Source organism: Ciconia boyciana, chromosome 1, assembly GCF_034638445.1.
Source record: "Ciconia boyciana chromosome 1, ASM3463844v1, whole genome shotgun sequence".
NCBI lineage: Eukaryota > Metazoa > Chordata > Aves > Ciconiiformes > Ciconiidae > Ciconia > Ciconia boyciana.
The window spans coordinates 190856277-190880076 of record NC_132934.1 but is presented as its reverse complement, the minus strand read 5'-3'; the positions used below and the strand labels follow the sequence as shown (position 1 = coordinate 190880076).

The 23800-nt window shown below is 39.8% G+C and overlaps 1 protein-coding gene across 5 annotated transcripts; it reads right to left on the bottom strand.

Moving 5' to 3' along the window:
* Nucleotides 1–244: 244 nt before the first annotated feature.
* Nucleotides 245–23800, bottom strand: MRPS31 (mitochondrial ribosomal protein S31). Of its 5 annotated transcripts, none has more exons than XM_072850302.1 (8): nucleotides 23592–23800; nucleotides 22888–22992; nucleotides 21052–21339; nucleotides 20246–20404; nucleotides 14267–14413; nucleotides 11192–11265; nucleotides 6146–6289; nucleotides 245–948 (listed from the first exon to the last, which is right to left on the bottom strand). In XM_072850302.1, the coding sequence occupies exons 1-8, from the start codon at nucleotides 23735–23737 to the stop codon at nucleotides 737–739; spliced, it is 1275 nt and encodes a 424-aa protein (XP_072706403.1). In that variant the 5' UTR covers nucleotides 23738–23800; the 3' UTR covers nucleotides 245–736. The 5 variants fall into 5 exon arrangements, with proteins under 5 accessions (XP_072706403.1, XP_072706404.1, XP_072706405.1 ...); XM_072850303.1 differs by having other exon boundaries at nucleotides 23607–23800; XM_072850304.1 differs by lacking the exon at nucleotides 23592–23800 and adding an exon at nucleotides 23074–23135.

Genomic DNA, 23800 nt, shown 5'->3' with positions numbered 1-23800 from the left:
ACAACAAATACTGATGGGAAGATGGTCAAAAGCTTCAGAATGGATGTATGGATGGTAGGAGAAACTTCTCGTATTATTTTGTATAACTCACCAGTATTATGCTGTGCACACATCTCAGGAATACAATAGCCTTTCATTGAGCAGATGAACCAACAAGCATTCAATTCAAATGACTTAGTCATTACCAAAAATTTTAAAATTAACCAATAAAGATAATTAGTGAAAGGAGGATAGAAAGGATTAATACCATCCAAAATACCAGTGTATTTAATGAATTAGCAAAATGAATTGTTACTATCTCAGTAACAGCTTTTCAAAATTAGAGCTGTATCACGAGTTTTTAAAAATTAAAGCATTGCAAGTTTTCCAGAACGGGAAAGACAATCAAACCTGTCAAGATACACACCAAGGGTGAAGGGTGTAGGAAGTGGAATTAGACCTAATATTTCGTATGGTCAAAAGATTAGTTTCAAATTTAAAAGACAACAATTTTGACAAGCTAAATTTGAAATGCACTTTCTACAGAAGTCATACTTTTCAGTTCCTTCTTTTGTTGTCAGAAAATATCTACATATCCACGGACATACACACATGAAAGTATGACCTTTCAGTTTATTATTTAAAATACAATTTTCAGGTCACATGACTACTATTCAGTGACAGTATTTCCATTATAAGAAATCATCAGTCTTGACATAATGATTCTTCATTTCAAGGTTAAGCACTTTGCCAAGTCTCACATCTCTTGAAGAAATTCCTTCTTTTCCTCAAAATACTTCTGAAACCACTCAATATGTTCAACCTTCTGTTTAACACTGAGGTATGGGTTTTTCGAAAGCCCACAGATGACTAATTCCATGAAGTGGCGAATAGGTCCTTGCTTGGGAAAGTCTTCGAGGTGTTTCTCCAGAAAGATATGTTCATGAAATTCAGCATCATCCTCCATCCCTAACAGAAGGGACAAAAAAAATGACAAAGTTGTTATCATAACAGCAAATTTAACAAAGCAAAAAAGGAAATAGTCTGCAAATAATCTTAAATTAGTAAAATTAATGATTCTGTGCCTTTTAATTATTTTGCACAGTTAAGCCAACCACACAGAAGTGGAAGAAACTGCAGAATTTTAAGACATTAATTTCTTCCTCCACACAAAAATTAATGTCAGGATATATCATACTCCTGTCTACCATATTACTTCCATTTTGTGCTCTCATTTATAAGAATATCTAATATTTAAATCAACTTTCTGGCTGGTAATCTTGCTGAAAGCTGATGCCGACGTGGGAGCGGGGGAAAGATTAAAAAAAATAAATCAATCTTCTTGCTAACAACCTGTTCGTTCAATACATGAAAATCTTGATTCATCATGGGTAGCACCTTTTAGACTGGGGACACTTTCTTAATAAATTATTTAAGAAAACACTGATTGCCTAAATTCTGCAGAGGATTAAAGAATACAAGCTAGTCTTGAACAAATGAGGCAACCTCATAAAGCATCTAATACTGAACAGCTAACGCACACTTGCATGTTCATTCCAAGTCATGGTTTTGACATCCTATTGCTATCAAATGGGCAAAGAAAATTGTTTTTCTAACGCTTTCTGAATTTGTGAGTGTATGCCGATGTAAAAATATTGTGTATCTCAACAGTTGCTACTTTTAAGTCATAATCAGTGCAAAAAATGATGCATTCAAAAGCATCCACAGGAACACAGGACAAGGGATTACTGTAGATCTCTAATCAAGCACAGCTCAGATCCTATGGAAAATTTCTATTCTCTGTCCCTATCAGAAAAGTTCTCTTCTCTGTCCCATGGATTTATTTTGCTGCTGTTCATACGATGATGCTAGCATACACAAGACAAAGACTCAGAACATAAATTCCTACATACAGAAAAAAGGCTGCTTTCACAGTTCCCAATTCCGAGATAAAAAACCAAGGCAAACTGGGATTTGCAACTGTAAGATTTTTCTTCAGTTAGGGATAAGTGAAAATTTTTATTTGATCCCAATTTGCTCCAGATTTGTAAATTACATTTGCACCTTTAAGTAACAATCTGTTACTAGAGAAAAATATTGCATATGAACATTTCCAGATTACAAAAATGGGAAGTCTACACCACAGACATAAAGTGTACATGTTTTTCTATACTAGCTAGGATATGATATATTATTTGACAACATTAAATCAGGAGTATTAAAATTGAGATAATTAAGCCATGTCAGTCCTAGGCTTCCTCCTGTGTTAGAGTTTCTACAGTTTCAGAAGAAATTATGCACATCTCTGGGATGAAGAAGTCTCTCAGCTTGTATTCGTTAAGTTCGCATTATTTCTTTCCTGTTTTAAACTTTAGGTACTGCAATACCTGAAGGAGCTGAGAAATACCTCTATTTTTCCCCACAGATTTTTCCCAGAAATATGTGATTGTATCAATACCAACTACATGCCACATTTATCTCCCTTGTCCTTGAAAAAGAAAGCATGTTTCCTTCTTCAGAAGCTCTCTTCTTTTTCCTTTTTGTTAAAAGGAAAAAAAAAAAAAAGGTCATGTCAGCTTCAGAAGTGTATTTCTGCTGTGCTTGGAAACCTATGTCCACTTCCAGAAGCACGATCCTTTTATCATGCCACCCACACCGACTTTCCCCCACCAAGGAAAGGTGGAATCTCACTGCACCTGGATGCTGCTGGTTGCTTTCACAAGCTAACATCCTTTCCAGATTTCCATACTTTTGCTGGTCACAAAAATCCAAGAGCACTAAACCAATGAACCCACTACTGAAAGAGTCTGAGTAATGCTGACAGTAAAACTTGGCCTTCTGAATGCTCTTCTTTTGGGGATAGATACAGGGTATCAAGAGAGATTATGCCTAATTAATAATTTCACCAATCTTCATCTCTAACTCAAAAGAAATTAAACCATTTATATCCCAAACCAAAAATGCAGGTCAGAAGGAAATATTACATCATATATTTTGATCTCCCATTTGTCAAAGATATGATATATGGTTTGAGTATGAAGTGTTAAGTCCAAACATTTCAGTTAGACCACATATTTCAGCCCTCAAAAAAGTAAAGTGTGCAACACAAAAAGAGACCACAATTGCCCAAAGCATCAGAGGCTGAGACCTCTGGTGGGAACTGATTAGATGAGATATGCTTGCATGACTCCCCCCACCCCCAGCAAGCCATAACTCCTGCTACACGGGAAGAACCAGCCTGTCCCTCAGCCTCTCTTGCACTGTCCTCAGAAACCTAATTTGAAAGAACATGCATGGTGGGCATCTAAAGTAGAGGATTTTCTTTATCAAACTCAAATCAAGAAGTCGCTTACTCTCAATATCCTATTTCCAATCCCTTACGTACTACAAAACAGGAAGCCTGGGGAATTTCTCTAGTAAAACACTAACCCTTCCAAGACATGACCAACCTTGCCTTAAGGATGACATCGCAAATGCAGATGTCTATCCTTATAGGGAGTGTTGCTGACATGCTATAAAGATGATCAAGTACCCTGATCTAGTGAAAGATGTCCCAGCCCATGGCAGGGGGTTTGGACTAGATGATCTTTAAAGGTCCCTTCCAATACAACCCATTCTATGATTCTAGGATTTTTAGAATGAGATAAATCATGCTTTTACAGTAGGTCCCTAGAATAGACCCAGAATTAGTAAAGCAAACCCACTCTAAAATGGTTGTGTAACATTTGTCACCTCTCCTGGCAAACTGATCCAATGCTTCTCTGCTGGGAATAGCATCTCAGCAAAACAGACAGAAGAGGACTTGGTGAACTTCTGCCTACAGAAGGCATCAGGGGCAACTGAGGCATTAATTTTCCAAGACTTCCATTAAGCCTATCACTTCTGCCATAACAATCTCTGGCCCACCAGAAGCATTTGCTCCTCCAAATGACGTGCTAAAGCAAAGCAGCACCAATAATCTGCACTGTCCTTTTTAATGACTGCACTCCTCAGGATATCAAGTCATAAATGCACAGAAATAATTTTTAAAAGGGGCAGAAATCAACTTTTTTCCAAACTTTTTGCCACGGCAAGTCACGGAGCAGAACTAAAGCTACTAGAAGCAGAAGAAGCAAGCAGAAAGGAGGAGGAATGACAACAATGTTATGCAAGCTATACTAATGGTTTGCTAATCTGGTAAAAATTAATCAGAGGTCGGAGAGATGGAGAGGAAAAAAAGGTAGTTTTCTGCCTAACAGTGACTTCAACTGCATCGGATAAGGGAAAGAACATGCAGGCAGGAGCAGACAACAGGGCAGCAGGGTCGGGGGGGAAGACTGCTACTGGCCACTGCAGCAAGCCAGTACGTCTAGCCACATCTTCAGATCTTCGCACCAAGGCCAGAGAAGTTTTAAAAATCATGACCTTGCCCTGATGCCTCAAAGCACAGCACAGTGCCTTGGTAAAACACTCCAACAAGAACACTGGAGATGCTCTGGAGCCAAGAAAAACAGTTATAAGCGGTCTTCTTTCTTTTTTATATTTCATTTAAAACTTTAAAGGTTTTCATAACGCTAAAAGTTGAGTATACATGCTTCCTCAATAGAAAATTTAATTACACTTATGTTTTTAAAGCCACGTGCTTGTGTCATAAAAGAAAAATTACACATTTCTTGATACAGAACAAGCTGAGGTAATGTCCTCCTATTGAGGGAGATGACTTATGAAACTGCAAAATTAACAGCAGGAAGGGGCATCTTTCTTTTGCAGAGCCACTGAAATTACAGTATGTTGATATAATTGGAGCGAGGTTCTCAAGCTTTTAATTGTGCTTTGACATACCTGATCTGCTTAACAGCCTGTGGCTAGCAGTTTGATAGCATGGAATTTACTGACCTGGTATTTCAACCTGAGAGGCGACAGATTTTGGAACATTCCACTGGAATTTTCCGCATGACTAGTCTTTGCGGACAAATCAATAAAGATTCTTGTTTAAGTATATGTAAAGACTCTTTGTCCATTCGCCACCCCATCCCAGACAGCATGGTTCCGGCCACATTGCTGCATAGAAAAACCATTGGCCGCCAAAGACGCCTGGTCCACTTACGGCCCCAGACAGCAGGGTTCCAGCCACATTACAACAACAGAAAAACCATTGGCCACAGTGGTTTTAAGCTTGCAAAAACATGACTAGAATATACTCGGATTTCTACATGACGGAACAGATCAATTCTAGGAGCAGTGATTAAATTCTGTGAAGAAACTGCCAAAATAGGATGAGAATAAACATTAAGAAACAATGAACCACATTATGCAATTTGCAACTCAGTATAGGACAGATTTGCAAAGAATCCCAGCTTCAGATACTAACCTGTTTTGCTTTGAGTGACTGAATCATTCTGAAGTAGTTCTGTTTGATGTCTTTAAAGTCTTTTAAAAAACAAAACAAAACAAAACCACAACCAAGCTCTCCCTGAAGTTATGAAGTCCCCTTTCCTAAAGTGTACACTTGCTTTATGTAGTTGTTCTTCCCTTCTTTAACATTTGCTCTCTCTCTGCTGGCTTAACTTCACACAGAGCTGTAAATACCGTGCACAAAGATGTCTAGTTAAGATAGATGCCCAGAGTGAGTGAATATTGTGACTGTTTATTCTTATGAAACAGATAGAACAAAGGGAGCAAACAACTGTTTAACACTCGGCCGGCACAGATATGGAACTGGCAGATAGCTGATTAGGATCCGGCTAGCCACTTGGTCTGAGAGCCACACCAAAGAACAGAATCAGCATTATAAAACACACACAGCAGTTTTAAGATTCCCCATCCTCCACTAGAAGCTTCTTTAAAGAAGTTGCATAGTAAAAGGTATTATGAAATAGACTTGAATAGCTTTTTGGTGTTGAAAGCATCAGGGCTGAGCGAGAACGGGAAGGAGGGAGGGATGGAGTTCTCCCCTTTTTGGCAGCAGCCGGTCCTCAGATCAGCCAAACCACCTGCAGAACTTCACCTGAAGAGTGCCAGAATGAGTTCGTCTGATTTGGGACAGTTGGAAAGCTATTATTTGTTTACTACTAAATGCATGACTCATAGCTGAAACACTATGTTAAAACAGTCAAAGGTCAAAACATGCTCTAATTCTCAAAAAAGATAAATATAGACAGATAATAAAAGTTAACAGTGCATGTACCAGCTTCATTGTCAATTGGGAACTCCCACAGTATTCCCTCTTTTGTCCACTGGATCATTTCCTCAAAACCGTTTCGGGGAGGCTGTGCAGTTATTGCTGCAATTTCCTTCGCAAATTCCAGATCCCAAATTGTTGGTGAAGATACTAAAAAAGAAATTTTGTAAAGATCTGTCAGTATGCCGAAGACTTGCTCATTAGCTAAAACAAAGCCCTTTAACATTAACCTTTATGGAGACGAGTACTTTTGGCTGTGCAAATTTTTCTACCTTAGATGCCAGCATCACCTTTCTCAAATCAGAATTCTCTGTTGAAATCAAAGTCCATTAAATTCTCAAATGTCTGGTGAAAATGTATTCTGAACTCCTAGGGGATAATTTATTTTTAAGCCTTTCACACAGAGCAGGAATTCAATTTTTCCACAATCTTTTTGTCCTTTTTGTCTTTCACAAATTGTACATACAAAAAACTCTGAACTTGACTGGTGCACTCTGCTAAAGGAATTTTGCTTACTACAGGAGTTTTCAGGTACTTCACAACTATACTCCCTTCAGGGAGACAACTCGATCTACAAATGATGGCAATTCCTTCTCCAACACTCATAAGTGTCCCAGTTTTTGTCTCTTGGGCTTGAGAAACCCTGATTTCCTATTCTTCTCCCAAAGCCAAAACAATCCCTTTAGGGATGCATCTTTCCTGATGCATACAATTATTATTTATTTTTTTAAATCAAAGTGTACTCACATGGCAGCAGAGTTACTCTTAAGGAGTTCCTGCCCCTCCACCCAGGAGAACTGGTCATGAGCCCAGACTGAACCGCATCACTGAAGTGAAGGGAACAAGCTGTTACTCAGGACAGGGAGGAACCGCTGGGAGTGCCTTGGGCTGCCGTCTCATGAGCTGGCCTAAGTCGCACTCCCCTTTGTTTTCTTGTCTCCTCCTGTTATCAGTTCACCCTAAGCTCCCTGGAACAGAGATCTTGATGCAAATTCAAATGTTACAGTCCATTTGAAGTGGATCATGGCCAATCAGCTATTACTTTACTCCTCATAAGTGCAAGTATTTGAAATTAAGGTACACTTTCATCTTTGGCTCAGTGGCTTACAACTCAACTGGATTTAGAAAAAAAAATCTCCCCCCTCCTTCAAGAAAAAAACAAAATGGGCAAACAGTATTTTTACATACTGAAAAGTGTTTTCATTTTTTTGTGTTAAATCAGAAGATACTTTTTCAAATTATTTCTTACTTAGCAGGGAAATTTCCAGAACTATATTCCCTAGCTGCCTACTTTGATTTGAGGGTTGGAGGCGGGAATAAAATACAGATAAAAGACAACATGAGAAACCATACCAGAATGAAATTATTGTCCACATCTTAAAGAATACCTTCTAATAATGCGCTACTAATAAATCTTCTAACAGAAGAGAGCAGAAACTCATTTTTTCAAGCTTGCAGTAAAGGTGATAAACATTATATTTTCACCTCTGTGAAACAGAAAATAATACTGATATTTTATGTTAACAGTTACTGATACTTTATGTTAACAGTTATGCATAATTTTTTCAGGATGTCAATTTACTTTCCAGTTAACATTCAGGTCTTCAAAATAAATATTCAATACATAACACAGAACTTGCTTTTCTGTCATGTATAAACAATATTTTAACTCATTATCTCCACTAATATGAACCAAGAACGTGAAAGCAAATGAATCAAGGTATCAAGTATCACACTGGTATTTCCCAAGATTAACGCAAAAAAATTTTTGTCATCAGGCTTAGTCAGCAAGCCAAGTAATAAGCCTCCTGGCTTAGAATATATTGTAGACTTCCTCAAGGCTACCTGGAATCAAACAAGGAAACACCACATAAAAAGCTGAAAGGAGCTTACTTCTTAATATCTAACGTCCTGGTTTCAGCTGGGATACAGTTAATCTTCTTCCTAGTAGCTGGTATAGTGCTGTGTTTTGGATTTAGGATGACAATAATGTTGATAACACACTGATGTTTTAGTTGTTGCTAAGTAATGTTTATGCTAGTCAAGGACTTTTCAGCTTCCCCTGCTCTGCCAGGTGCATAAGCAGCTGGGAGGGGGCACAGCCAGGACAGCTGACCCAAACTGGCCAAAGGGCTATTCCATACCATATGACATCACGCTCAGTATATAAACTGGGGGCAGTTTGCTGGGGAGCAGCGATCGCTGCTTGGGGACGGGCTGGGCATCGGTCAGCAGGTGGTGAACAATTGCATTGTGCATCACTTGTCTTGTACGTTCTTTTATCATCATCATTATTATTATTATTTTCTCTTCCTCTGCTGTCCTATGAAACTGTCTTTATCTCAACCCATGGGTTTTATTTTTTTTTTCCCCAATTCTCTCCCCCATCCCATCGGGGGGGTGGGGGGAAGGTGAGCGAGCAGCTGTGTGGTGCTTCGTTGCCAACTGGGGTTAAACCACCATGTCTAATTAAAAAATCCAGTAAAGTCCACTTGCTCTTACACAATTTGTGCACATTCCAGTTTTGTGTTAAAAAAAAGCATATCTCAACTTTTTATCTAGGGTGACTGCTATGTGCCTTTGCATCTGCATTGTACTCATGCAAAAAAGAAAGGTTAAATTCTCACCATTTTACCTGAGTAAATTTGATTCAACTCAAACGCCAGTTACTTGAACATTACATTTGTCAAGATAGCTAAAAACAAACACTGCATCATTCATTATGTTTTTATATGTAAAATGGACCGATTTTAAGGAAATTGGCAGTCTTAAAAAACAGCAAATTGAATTCCATTCTCATAAGCAACTTCCATAGTCCACCACAGAGAAGGCTGCATTCAGAAAGCTCACAGTTGCTTGAAAATATGCAAATAGCACTATCTGACATTTTACTAATGAAATTAAGTAAACAAATTAATTTCTCCCTGCAGTTTCAAGTGTAAAAAAAAAGAGAAAACTACTCAGCTAGAATCTGGCAAAAACTAACAGTCCTGCTCTTGAAACAGAAACAAATATTTATCATTTTCCAAGATAACAGAGAGGAATACTATTTCTTCTGCAGCTGCTGGCTTTATATATAGTTCTAAGTCACTACACTGGAATAAAGTCTTTTTTCCAAAGGGCCTCAGAGTAGCTTAGGGAAATCAGCATATTAAAGATCAGTGCTAACAGTGCACAGTTTCACTGCTCAGAAAGAAAAGTGAGAGAGGGAGTTCTTCACATAACTTGCCCATATTCACCCAGTCTTAGCCAAAACCCAGTCTGTAGTAAAGCAAAGCCTTCACGCATGAAAGCTATCCCCCTTATGTGGCATTGAGACTGTTCCTGCAGAGCTGTGCCATTCAGTGAATATGAAGGTGGGTGATACCTGTTTTGCCTTTGTTTTTTGTTTTTATCTTACATGAGTTTTGGCATATATATTTGGTGGGTAAGGAACCAGCTGGATGGTCGCATTCAGAGAGTAGTGGTCAATGGCTCCATGTCTGGATGGAGATCGGTGACAAGTGGTGTCCCTCAGGGATCCGTATTGGGACCAGTACTGTTTAATATCTTCATCAATGACATAGACAGTGGGATCGAGTGCACCATCAGCAAGTTTGCAGACAACACCAAGCTGAGTGGTGCAGTTGACATGCCTGAGGCACAGCATGCCATTCACAGGGACCTGGACAAGCTCCAGAAGTGGGTCCATGTGAACCTCTTGAGGTTCAACAAGGCCAACTGCAAGGTCCTACACCTGGGTCAGGGCAACACCTGGTCTCAATACAGGCCAGGGGATGAAGGGATTGAGAGCAGCCCTGCAGAGAAGGACTCGGGGATACTGGTGGATGAAAAACTGGACATGAGCCAGCAATGTGCACTCGCAGCCCAGAAAGCCAACCGTATCCTGGGCTGCATCAAAAGCAGCGTGGCCAGCAGGTCGAGGGAGGTGATTCTGCCCCTCTACTCTGCTCTGGTGAGATGCCACCTGGAGTACTGTGTCCAGCTCTGGAGCCCTCAGCACAAGAAGGACATAGTCCTGTTGGAGCAGGTCCAGAGGAGGGCCACGAAAATGATCAGAGGACTGGAACACCTCTCCTATGGGGAAAGGCGGAGTTGGGGTTGTTCGGGCTGGAGAAGAGAAGGCTTCCAGAAGACCTTATTGCAGCCTTTCAGTACTTAAAGGGGGCTTATAAGAAACATGGGGACAGACTTTTTAAGTAGGATCTGTTGCGATAGGACAAGGAGTAATGACTTTAAACTAAAAGAGGATAGATTCAGACTAGATACAAGGAAGAAATTTTTTACAAGGAGGGTAGTGAAACACTGGAACAGATTGCCCAGAGAGGTGGCAGATGCCCCATCCTTGGAAACATTCAAGGTCAGGCTGAATGGGGCTCTGAGCAACCTGATCTAGTTGAAGATGTCCCTGCTCACTGCAGGGGGGTTGGACTAGATGACCTTTAAAGGTCTCTTCCAACCCAAACCATTCTATGATTCTAAACACACATGAAGAGCTTTACAGTAGGTAAAGCAAGGCATCGTTTGTCAGCCACTTAGAGGATCTTTTAAGCTACATATACAACACTAAACAAGAGAAGGCCACAAAACAATCAAATGTGTGTTCTTGGGTTTTTTTCTACCCTGCTTATGCTTAGCTACCTGTAGAGCACACTTGTTTCCCTGGGATCACAGCCTTGTGTTTCTTTGCCATAAAATGAATGCAGCAAGTCTGCAACTTGACCAAATAAGCTACTGGAGCCAATGTACCCATTCTCCAGGCTAATTTTACACTCACAGAAGAAAGACTGGCATTAGTGACAAAAAGCCAGTTTTACCCTTCAAGTTCAGTAACAGAATGTCCTGATTAGTACAGAAAATATTAATCTATTACACTGCATGGAAGTTTTGCTTACTAAAAATCAGAGTTACATTAAAGTATTCATTTTTTTATAGGTATGAAAGCAGGAAATTAACAGGTCATAAGTCTCCTTCACAACAGTGAATCTCTTGATATTCTAAAAATTCAGAACTTGGCTTCACTGGGTTTTTCATTATTGAATTTCCACTAACCTGTTTTCAGTGCGTTTTCTGTTTCAGTAGAAGCCTTAGTGAATATATTAAGCCTCCTTCCTACTTTGAGACTTCTATAAACAAAAAAGAAAAACGATATTTAGTATTTCACAACACTTCACAACATTGCCAGATAACAAATTTAAAAGCACAAAATATTCTCATGAACTAACAGATCTCTGGAGAAAAAAAAAAAAGAGATAGTGACTCTCACTAAGGCTTTTAACCAGAGAAAGTGTTTATGACTTTATTATTTGTCTGTAACAGAACTTCCCAAAACATTTCCGTGTGAAAGAATGAGCATAAATCAAACACTATATTTGCAGTCATTTTTTACTGAAATATTTAAGAATCTGAACAAAGCTAAACAGTATGAAACCACAGTACTCAAGCAATTTTACAAAGTTGCAACTAAAAAGTGAACCTGATGATTTGGGTTTTTTCCCTGTAAAAAATATTGCACAATTCAGGAAGAGAAAAGGCAACAGCTAAATCAAACAATTCCTGCTTTATGACATAAATAGCCTTTTTGGAAGATTACACAGCCACCTTCTCTGCCATATGGCAAACACTCAAAGTATAGCTGTATGATATATTTTAAATAGCATCACCCTGATGCTCTCTCTTCTGAATATAAAAATATTTCACTCTGACATCTATTTCTAATCATATTTATCTTTAGCATAAACCTATACTAAAAAAACTTTTAAAAATCCAAGAGTTCAACAAGTAATCAAAATAAATTTTCTTATAAATGGAAACAAAGAAAAACCAATGCCTTTACTATAGAACATACTTAACTTTAGAACAAATGATTCTTTTAATCATACAATCTTCCAGGTTTCTACTGAAATTCTAGTAGTTCCTACTTTATGTTATTACATATCTACTGTTACCCTGGCAATACTTGCCCTTCCTGACCTTAAAATTTCACCCCTCTGGATTTACTGCAGATTTCTGATGGCCACAACTACTTCTGCAAACCTGCTCTTGTCATATTACATTTTACTGATGTAACTACCCTGGATCTGTTTCAGCACAGAGCAATCTAATTACAGAGCCTCAAAAGAATGTTGGTTTAGGATTATATTTTCCTATCTCTGTATAACTCCCAATAACATTGGCTGAAGATACAAGCATGACTTGGAAGAACATTTATTTTAAAATGACTAGTTCAAATTACTATAAAGCAACATCACTCATTTCATTGATATCTACTAACTCGATTTAAACTTAGATATTTTTTAGGATATCTTGTTCGGAAACCCATTCTTTTCATATTATCAGTAGATAAGTATTTTCAGGGATGCAGGAGGAAACGTAGGGCTGAAACTGGAGACAGTTTGCTCATTACAGGGATTTTAAAAACTATTTTAAGGTACTGTTCCTGAAGTTATATACCAAGTACATTTTCATCACACAAAGAGGGTGAGACAGCTTCTCAGATACCATAAATTTAATAAATGTTCTCAAACATAAGTGAAATTCACTTTACTTTGCAGTATGTTAATAAATGAAAAGTTTAGCAAAGATATAAAATAATATACACTGTATGAGCATGTAATAGCTCAAGTTTTCAGTTTATACTTCTAGCTCATATTATTTCTATTCTTTCAAACTTGGAAAAACTTTTAATCCAACACCTTAAATAAAGTATTTCTCATAGTCAGTAAAGAATCGTACCCTAATAACAAAATTACTTTTGTGTGACTACAACTCTGTCTGATAATTTTTCCCACATTAAAAATATCTATAGAGTTATTCAGCAACTGATAATGAAGTCAGTTCCCTTGCTCCTCAAACCCGCAGCTTATAGCTGAATGAAAATCCCAGGACAGAAATATCTAAGTCATAAGGGCTTGGTCTGGAACCTTGTTCCATCTCTTCCCTTCAACTTCCATTACAAGAAGTTCCTCTTGCACTTTCTACAAGCTTTGCATGAGGAAAAGAAAACACTGCTTGCTGGCCTTATAACACTGAAGAGGCCCCAGCGATACTTCCCTAACACACCTCAACAGTTTGGTAGTTCACGAACAAGGAAGTTACTCAGAAACATTTCAGCAAGCAAGCTAAGTTCTTCTAATGACTGGCTATAGCCACTTTTTTGAGGTTTTTGCATGATCTACATGGCTCAATGCATATATTACAATTTGGTACTTCTGGGAAGTCACAACTCTCTGGTTACAATATACTGAAATAGATGAGTCGGCCAAGAGGGCAGAATATTGTACATCTACTCACCTATAAGTTTGTGCCTTTTTTTTTTCTTAGTTATCCAAATTCTGCCTTCAGCTTTATCTATCTAAACAGAAATGACTCCCTCAACTGCTAGAGAAAGAAAATACTGAGAAGGAATGTGATGATGAGCTGCCATGGGAAAATAAAAAAACCGCAGGCAAGAAAGAATAGCTTACAGGAGAAAAAAAATAAAATAAAATTTAAGAGCACTCCTTAGTTTATTAGGAAATAGACTGGCCACATAACCAGCAGCAAGATAGTACCCTGACATCATCATGTAAATTATAAAGTTCATTTCATAGACAATTATGTCACAGACAATAGAGAAATGAATTACAGAATGACTTACCAGTTGCAACAACGTGGTAAAAAAAATTAAAAAACAACTTCCAAATCTCTTTAAAACCCCAACAGAATGGATGAAACTTTTCTAAACATAGAACATTTATCAAAGCTTTCCATTAGATGAAAGTAAGCTTTCAAAACCTCCATTTCCCAAAAAGTTAAGAAAGTGATATAAAATTGTATTATGCATAAGTGAGAATAATTTAAACTAGTTAAAACAAACACAATTACATTTCAGCACCAAGTATTTTTAATTATCTAAAATTTAATATTAAAAAGTGCACATTATTTGATTACCTGGTTAACATTAACTAATGTGTTCTCACAGAAGTTTATTTCAACGCTAACAGTGCTTCTTTTGAAAAATACTTAGGTAATTTCTTTAAGTTCTGAAGTATCATGGTAACATGAATAGGTACAACTAAATCTAAAATATTATCCATTAGTAATTTTTTTGCACATTCCTATTGGAAGGGAACACAACAAAAATACCTTCTGGAGTCAAGAGACTGAGGTGACAATCTTTCAAGCTTGATTCTTTGACCATCCTCATCCAATTCCAAGGAAATGCGACTGGATATCCTCACACCTCTCTGAGCTGGGGAATGCCTTTTAACTGCCATTTCTGAAATAACGTTGCTGAAATTAAAAACATGAATGTAAAAACTCAACAAATCGACAAAGCAAGAAAGTTTGTCACAGGTATTAACCAGAAAATGTAAGCTCAATTGTTTTCATAAACCTCTATAAGACAGAATTATATGTTCCTCACAAAATACACCCATTTAAGTCATCAAACACTCAAGTCTTACTTTTTAAACCACCTCAGTTGTTACATTCTATATAGATTAAATGAAAAGTGCTATTGTAGTCTACTAAATCTACGAGTGCTTTCTTTGAAATTATTTAGTTTCCAACTAAAAGAAAATTTCATATATCTGCATACCAATATGCACAGAGTGCACTAGGTATGTTTTGCTTAAGTAAATGAGGAATTTCTCTGGATACAAGGAATACACTGAAATAGGGAGGTAAAAATCACCATTTTTTTTGGACAGGAACCAACACTGCCCAGGGACAGAGCTGTGCTGCTGCAAACCAAAAGGAAGCTTGCCTTCACACATCAGCTGACGTGGGTCATCATGCCACCCTAATAAGTAGGTCACCTTTCCTGATGCACTGCAATCTGCTGCATTGCGTAATCATATTACAGCATTAACAGACCGCATCTGCCTTCATAATTCTGTAGTCAAAATCATATGTGAAGAACAAATGCTCTGATTTCTTCCGGCGCGGTTTGCAGCTCATTCTGAACGTGAAGGGCAAAACACACCGCCTTTCTGCCTCCACCGATTAGTCTCCTTAACTGGCAAGTCTGTTGGCTGGTAAGACCAAGCTGATAATTATTCCTCACAGCTATCCTCTCCTCCCGACCGCTTCCAGTAACACGCAGTCATCCAAAATTGCAGTGCTCAAGTTTTAAGAGAAAAATATGGTCTCAAAAAACAAAAACAGTCCAAGTAAAAAATAATGCATATCTCTTATGAAAAACTGAATTAAGTTCAAACTATGTTTTTTGTATGTTAAGTCAAAAGAGATTTTATTAACAAGAAAGAAATACTTGTGGAAAATTGTAAAAGCTAATTGCCACAGCAACACAGTAGGATTTTCTCTTCGGTCTTAGATGTGGTTTCGAATGGCAGAACAAGAACAGCATAGTGCTTCAAGTACCTACTCTGAAAGAAAGGCATCTGAAAACAAGTTTTAAACAATTTCATTTTCATCTTAAAGAAAAAACAATCTCAGATTAGTTGCATATCTCACACTAGAAATTACTCTACGAAGTGCCTACTGGCATTAGTGAGCTGGTGTTGGGCCAGAGGCTTGACACACTTCTGAGGGTCAAGGGGATAAATTCCTAAGGTCAGTCACACACGGCCCAGCCCAACTGCTTGGCTTGGCTGTGACCTACAAGGCTGGAGTGTTCCCATGCTACAAGGGGATCAGGCTTCCTTGGAGAAGCTCTTCTCACAGCCGACCTTGATTTATTTGTGGTTTTGCACAGTAGGTCTGGACAGACTATGCCACCAAGCTATCAGAACATGCAGTCAATGCTATCATATTCTCACTGGAAAGTCCTGATGTCACCCCATCGTTGGTATATTAATGTTTCTGGCAGCAACATTCATCACTCCATCATTAAAAGTGCCCCTGTATTAACTAAAAATAAAACTACAAAGATGTTTTTAATGCCTTTTGTAAAGAAAAACATCAGATTACAAATTCATACTCCAACCCCAGTGTACCTACAGTGGTTAGCTATTACATGATATTACCTGATGTCACAACATGAGGTTAAAAAAATAAGCTCCTTCTGCCTTCCAGAGATGGGAAGACGTAGAGCTTTTGTAACAAGCACAGATTCTCTCTCCTTCCTGATCACCAATCAATAATTGTAACACTAAAAACAGAGACCCAAGGAACTTTGGATATACTTTCGCCTAAGCTCTGAATTACTTTACTTCTTCTTCACCCAAAACAGGAGCTGAAATTTCAACTTGCAGTGCCGCTGATTCTATTTTGGTATAGTGCTGTTGTAATTTCCATTGAGTGAAACTTCATCCCACGCTAAGAAAAATAAATTCCTGTATCGTTAATATTTTCCCCTCCTAGTGAACATGCTGTCCTCACGCCGTCTACAAAACAAAGCAATGAGAGGACTGCATACAACAGTGACCTCTGGAGGCCATGCCACAATCCTGGAAAAAAAAGTTAGTATGAACCAAAAGATCAGGACAATGTACAATTTATTTCATACCCTCATAAATCTCAGTATTAGTATCCCAACTTCTTGCAGCTGAGCATTATATGACTCTACTGCTTGTGAAGGTATCTCATTTTTAAATAGTTTAAATAACATTAGTTTAAATAACAGAGGAATATACATTGGCTTTTAAAATGTGTCAGTATATTGAATGCAAAACCTTTAGGGAAAAAAAATGAAAAGTTAAACTGCCCATATTCTCTTGTTGTCAAATAAAAATCAATACAAAATAATCCTGTATGGATAAAAGTAATTGCTTTCTAATATATTAAAAGCATTTTAGTGCCTTCTGATGGAGTTTTTAAAATCAACAGTTTTAACACTGATCAGAAAGCCAAAAGTACCAAATTCATCTCAGAGTCTAACTATGAAAGGTTACTATTAACCAAGTTTTCAGTCATGAAAATCAGCAGGAGTTGCTGGTCTTTCTAGAAAACTCACCCATTGACAGAGCTTCAAAAACTGTTACCTAACTATCAAGGAAGAAAACGGAACTTCTACTGTTTAATATGTTCATCTACAACATAAATGGTGGGATCAAGTGCACCATCATCAAGTTTGCAGACAACACCAAGCTGAGTGGTGCAGTTGACATGCCTGAGGCACAGCATGCCATTCACAGGGACCTGGACAAGCTCCAGAAGTGGGTCCATGTGAACCTCTTGAGGTTCAACAAGGCCAACTGCAAGGTCCTGCACCTGGGTCAGGGCAACACCTGGTCTCAATACAGGCCAGGGGATGAAGGGATTGAGAGCAACCCTGCAGAGAAGGACTCAGGGATACTGGTGGATGAAAAACTGGACATGAGCCAGCAATGTGCACTCGCAGCCCAGAAAGCCAACAATATCCTAGGCTGCATCAAAAGCAGCATGGCCAGCAGGTCGAGGGAGGCGATTCCGCCCCTCTACTCTGCTCTGGTGAGATGCCACCTGGAGTACTGTGTCCAGCTCTGGAGCCCTCAGCGCAGGAAAGACATGGACCTGCTGTCTTGTGGGTCCAGAGGAGGGCCACAAAAATTATCAGAGTGATGGAACACCTCTCCTATGGGGAAAGGCTGAGAGAGTTGGGGTTGTTCAGCCTGGAGAAGAGAAGGCTCCCGGAAGACCTTATTGCAGCCTTTCAGTACTTAAAGGGGGCTTATAAGAAACACGGGGACAAACTTTTTAGCATGACCTGCTGCGATAGGACGTGGGGCAATGGTTTTAAACTGAAAGAGGGTAGATTCAGACTAGATACAAGGAAGAAATTTTTTACAGTGAGCATGGTGAAATGCTGGAACTGGTTGCCCAGAGAGGTCGTAGGTGCCCCATCCCTGGAAACATTCAAGGTCAGGCTGAACGGGGCTCTGAGCAACCTGATCTAGTTGAAGATGTCCCCGCTCACTGCAGGGGGATTGGACTAGATGATCTTTAAAGGTCCCTTCCAACCCAAATTATTCTATGCTTCTACGATTCTTTTCGGCATATAATAAAGACCATTAACATATATTCCCAGCTAGAAGCAAGCTAGTTCACAAAGCTGCCTCAGGGAGTAGAACTTGCCAACTCAAATCAGAGCAAGCCAGCTATGACATTCCTAGCCAACCAAAAAGGCTGGTTTTGGTTGAGGAATATGCATTTTTCTAACCATAGTGATTCATCCACAAGCCTGTTATAAAATATTGTAATAGCACATGTTAACCCACCGACCAACTATAGAGAGGCACTATATAGTTGCAGGGCCTTCAGTTTTTAAATTTCTGAAGTATTTAAACTTTCTTTCAATAGAAAAAAGCCTTTTTGCTTAGACTACAACTTCCTTAGATGCCTGCCTACTTTCACAGCAGCTACAGCTGGGTAAGTGCTTTGGGGAAAGTGCAATGCGTGGAGAGGAGAGCGAGCCCTTGTTGCCAGTGGACAGACCAACCACATTTAGGGAAGAGTATGTACACCTTAAGGAATAGATGCAGGTCCATATGAGGTTAGCCACTGCACATATTCGCTCGGTCAGTATCAGTATGGTCCTCCAACATCTTACCAGGAACTGAAGTAGGTTCCACTTACATTTAAGTTGGCCACCCACAGCCGATGCCATTATTAAGACATTTGCGTGCTCTGCTCTTCTAAAACCCCAGTGACAGAGATGGAACAACCTCACTGGTAATTAAGAGTTTAATTAACATATTCTTTATATAAAATACTCCTTATTTATTCTCCTTACATTAGTAAGTGTCTCTTAGGTTTTTGGTAATACTGCACACAAAAACAAACAAAAAAAATGCAGAAAGACATTGATTTTACATAAAACAGCCAGACCTCTAACCTTTAAAACTATTCATTTTGGTTCCAAAAGCCTATGGAGAGGTAAGCTTCTGTCAAGTTCTCGAGGTTTCCTATATTCAGGCTGAGCGGACATTATGAAAACAGAGCACACACACAGCCTTTGGAGATGCTTGCGTGTAGTACCTAAAACCATACTTCCTCCTCAAATAGCATAGACTTCACATGTTTGGAGATAATTTCATTCTGCTCTCCACAACCACCATTAGCACTCTTTGTAGAGAGAATCATGAATGCAGGCTAAAAGGGAAACTTGCAGTTTCTCCCTTTTCCCTTCACAACCTCTGAAGAACGTGCATTTTGTTTAACAAAGTTATTCACTAAGCATTGTGTTTTCCAATCTATTTGCAACCAGCTAACTAGATCTATTTGCAAGCATGTCACATTCTTCCTTAGTTTTCACTCGCGTAAAGGGCAGACATCAGCCACAAACATCTCTAGTTTGTTGGCTACTCTGTTTGCCACTGATAAACATACAAAACAGATCCTTTACTGATCCCTAGAGCAACCTACAAATAGTAATTCAAGGATCAAACTTAAATCCTGGTTTGGGACAAATTCATTTTCACAGAATAAATTAAAACCAAGATGATAAGCAGTTTGCAGTTCACACCACAAACAGCCATAAATAAAGGTTTCACATTCCTATTTTGCTGAAGATCCAATTTTCTGTTTAGTTCAGTATTTCACGTGGATTTAATGCCTTATTTTCTGAGTAGTTATCGGAATACTAGCTAAAAAAAAAAAAAGACAGAACGAAAAATCTGTCTTAAGCCATCATCCAAAAAAGCAGTATGCACAACTGCTTCAGTTTCCAAACAAATGTTTCTCATCTGTTTGAAAGCCACACTGGAAACGGAGTTAAGCCAAGAGATGAGTTTCTTGGGTTGACTGGAAAGTTTTGAAAGGAAGGGTGGGGCTATAAATAGAGCTGCTCTAGTTCAGTTCTGCAGAGCTGTCATGAAAATTCACCAGTCCAGACAGAATGTCTGAAACATGTACAAATCCATCCATTGTGCGAGAATTTCGGAAGCTTGGGGAAAAAAAAAAAAACACCAAACCTGTTATTTTGCTAGCCTGTCCAAGAAAGTAATGATCCTGGGCAGGAAAACAATTTCTGCAAAACCATTTTAGAATAAGGATGGCAAAATTTAAGGAGTTTGGTATAACCAGACCAATGATGTTCCCATTATTCATTAATTCCAAGTGTAACCTGTCCAAATGTATTTTTCAGGGCCATCTTTCCAACACAGAACCCAGTCACCTTCAAGATGACATTGCAAAATCAGAATTTCAAACATTACTGAGAATAACATTCAATATACAGACCGTATGCTAATAGTTCCCCCCTTTTTCTGTTTATCTGTGGTTTCTTCATGTCGTCTTAGTTGTGCAAGTAGTTCTGATTCTGTCTGTTTCTTGTTGAGTGGTAGGGAAGATGCGACTGCAGCAGCAGCTTCCACCAGTTCTGGATTTAAAGGCTTGCCTCTGTAAGAGACACAACAGATATGGAAATACGAAAAAATAAAAGCCTTAATATATTTAAATTGTTATTTATGTCTTAATAACTCAGAAGTTACAGTTACACATTATCCCAAATGGGGGTGCAGGTGGCCAGAGGGAAGGCTAGGTTTGCCCTATGTTGCACTAATTATCAGCTGCTAAATGACACTGACAAGCTGTTGTACTCAACTGGCTGAAGAACCCCAGCAGCACAGACCTGCAAGATTATAAACGCAATGTGGTGGGGAGCCATCCACGAGTCTCAACAATCATGATGCCATTCTTAATTTTGGGTTTGGCTTTTTTTTTTTTCCCTTTTTCCTCAGCTTTATCGTATTTTATCTGAACAATATTTCCCCCCTCCCATTAAAGTAACTTCCCACAGGCAGCTGCTAGTCCTACCTTTCAAGAGCCTCAGTGCAGAAAAAGGTAACATATTGTAGAAAGCACACAACATCTCTTATCCAGACTCTCCCCTGTGACTTACTGCAATCTGCATCTACACTGCATTCCCTTACAGGACTGTTTTCCATACTTGGAAATGGCATTTGATGCTTTATTTTGTCCTAGATAGTGAAAAACATTTTAAAAAAAAGGAGAAAACAGGCTAAGAAAAGTTTGTTATACTTTACCGCTGGACATCTGTAGTTTTCTGAAGCACGCTACCTTCACTGTCTGGGCCTTCCAGCTTGTTTGTGGCTTGCTTTTTGATCTCATGTGTTTTTAACTGTTGGAGTTTCTTCCTGTAGCTCACTTCTACTTTCATATTACCAATAAGGTCTAACAACTTCTGCTTTGGTGTTTCTGCTGTACTCCCCTGACTCTTTGACGCCACTTCAGTGGTGCTGTCTTTGGAAGCAGTAGATCCATCTTTCTCAGTAGAAAGCACGCTGCTCGTGCTGAAGAGTTTCTGTATTTTGCTAGATGATATAAAAAGTTTAAAAAAATACATTAAAAAAATCAGAAGTTACAAATAGGGTCCAAGGCTGAATTTTGCAAGCCTACAAAAAAACCCCCATCAGTTACAACTGTCTAGGCCTAACTGAGTGCAAACTGAGTATGTTAAGTACATGTCAAACGTGTACCTTTTGACTTCTGAGAAGGGCTAGGGCACTATTTAAAACTCTTGATTATTTATGGTTTCTTCATCACAAAAATCACATAAACAACTTTAACTCCTCTGCAAATAAATTGTGTTTAATCTAAGAACTTAAAACTTTTAAAGTACCCCTGCATTAGGTAGCAGACTGAGACTTTCAATCTACTGGTACCTGATACTTAAATTTATTAGTACTATAGAAAACTCACTGTAACTCTTAAAATGAGGCAACAAAGAGATCACTCCTAGCTGCCTGAAAAAAGATTGCACGCACACATTTAGCTTCACATTGTTTTACGCTTGTGGCACTACTATGGATCCCATTCCCCTACCCTACGTCCTGCAATATAGCAGCCAAGCATTTGTGCAGGCTTATGAGGAAATGGATCTTGCTGCAAGATAACCCAGTAACAAACAAAAAAGTTATTTTGGTTATTTTTCCATCTGGAACAGCTCCTCTACCTAGTATACCACATCACTGCAAAGAAGCTAAAACTGGCACGGTGCAGGCGAGGATGTGAAGCCAGGGACAGCAGGGAGCTGCTTAGGATATTGCTGCAACACAGACACAACTGCATTCTCTGGAAAAACTATCATAAAATTCAAAGAACTGTTCTCTTTAACATTCTAAAATGAAATGTTTAAATCTCTACATTCACAACTACTTTTTTGTTTAAAAACCACCTTCAAGTTACTAAAATAAAGAAAAAAAACCTACAACTAAATATTTATTTTGTTTCAAAATAAAACACCTCAACAGATGTGAAAGCATTTTTAAATACTTTCCCCCCTCACACACACCTCTCTCTGGCTAAAAAAGAAAATTCTGCTAGCAGGCACCACATTATTACTTCAGTCACTCTGCATTTAATAAATTGCCACCATTAAACTGTAAATTTCGATGTTGAAAAGCAACGGGAAGATTTAAGGAAAGCTTCAGAACAAAATTTCTCAGAAGACGGTAGGAGTCCTGCTGTTTTACACAGAACTAGTCTCCACAGATCTTTTTCAAACACGTTCTTCATTAATTCAGGCTGCATGCTCCTTAAAACTATTTATTCATTCAGAGATCTTTGCTCACAGCGTCAGAAAAACACAGCAAAACTGCAAGCCTTAAACATTTAAGGCCACTAGTACACTGCAGTTTGCATTACTGTACTTCACCTACCATCAGGTTTGTCTTCTGCTCGGAAGCCTAACCTTAGAAAGCAAACACAGCTAACGAAACCAAGCTGCTTTATACATGAGACTATCACAGTATCAGAGCTTGTTCAAAAACAATGAGGAGCTTTGAAATAAAAATAAATAAATACACAACTGATTTCTCATTAAAAGCAGTTAAAATCTTTTCATAAAAATAAAAACCAACCTCCAAATGCTACTTTTAGCCAGTGCTTTGGGCAGGTACCTCTGCCAACAGGCAGCACCGCTCTGCTGGTACACACGCTGTAGATTGTGCTCAGGTCCCATACGCCTGTGGTTCACGCCACGCAAAGGTGAGAAGGACGGCGAGGAAAGCAACACGAGAAACACAACCCAAACCGCTCCCCTCTACCTGACTTCACTTTCCCAATGACTTCTGCCCACTGGTGTCAATAGCATACAGCCCCAGCAGGACAGACGGACTCGGGCTTGGCCTGCTTGCTGCCCGAGCGGCTTTAAAACCCCGAGGCTCCCGGGACAGGGCAGCCGAGGCCAGGGCGGCGGGCGGGCGGGCGGGCCGGCCGCAGCAGGGCACAGCGCGGTACCGGGTAGGCCCCGCACCCCGCCTGCCCGGTCCAGGCGCCACGGTCACGGAAGAACGTCGCTAAAACTCGAGGCCCGCGTTTAACGCGAAGGCGAAGAGCGGCCGCCTGCTCCCGGGGCACAGGCCGCGGAGAGGCAGCCCCCGCCCACGCCGGGCCGGCCCCACCTGCGGCGAACAGGAGCAGCTTTCCCCGGGGAGCCGAGCGTGCCCTGTCCCTCAAAAGGCCGCGGCCTGGGGCGACGCGCGGCGCTGCCGCGGACACCGCCCGGCCCCCACGGCAAAGCCCCCCCGCCCCAGGCGCGCCCTCCCCCCGGTGAAGGACTTACGGGAGGCGACGGTACCTGTGAGGCCTCCCCTCCAGCCGCGCTACCCCCGCCGCCTCCCGGCCGTTCGCTGGCCCGGCGAGGAGCCCCGCGGCGAGGCGACAGGAGCCCCCGGCCGCGCCGCCCCAGCCACGGACGCGGCTCCACATCGTGCCCGCGGCGCGGCGACCCGCGGCGGTCCGTCCCCCTGCGCGGTCCCGCCGGCGCTGTCG

What these genes read in the sequence shown, in the direction of transcription:
- MRPS31 (XM_072850302.1), bottom strand. Translation starts at nt 23,737, where the DNA reads ATGTGGAGCCGCGTCCGTGGCTGGGGCGGCGCGGCCGGGGGCTCCTGT. An exon ending in GCTAAAAGTAGCATTTGGAG is followed by an intron (nt 21,340 to 22,887) that starts GTTGGTTTTTAT and finishes TATATCATCTAG; the next exon opens with CAAAATACAGAAACTCTTCA. An exon ending in CCCAATTGACAATGAAGCTG is followed by an intron (nt 949 to 6,145) that starts GTACATGCACTG and finishes CCCTTCTGTTAG; the next exon opens with GGATGGAGGATGATGCTGAA.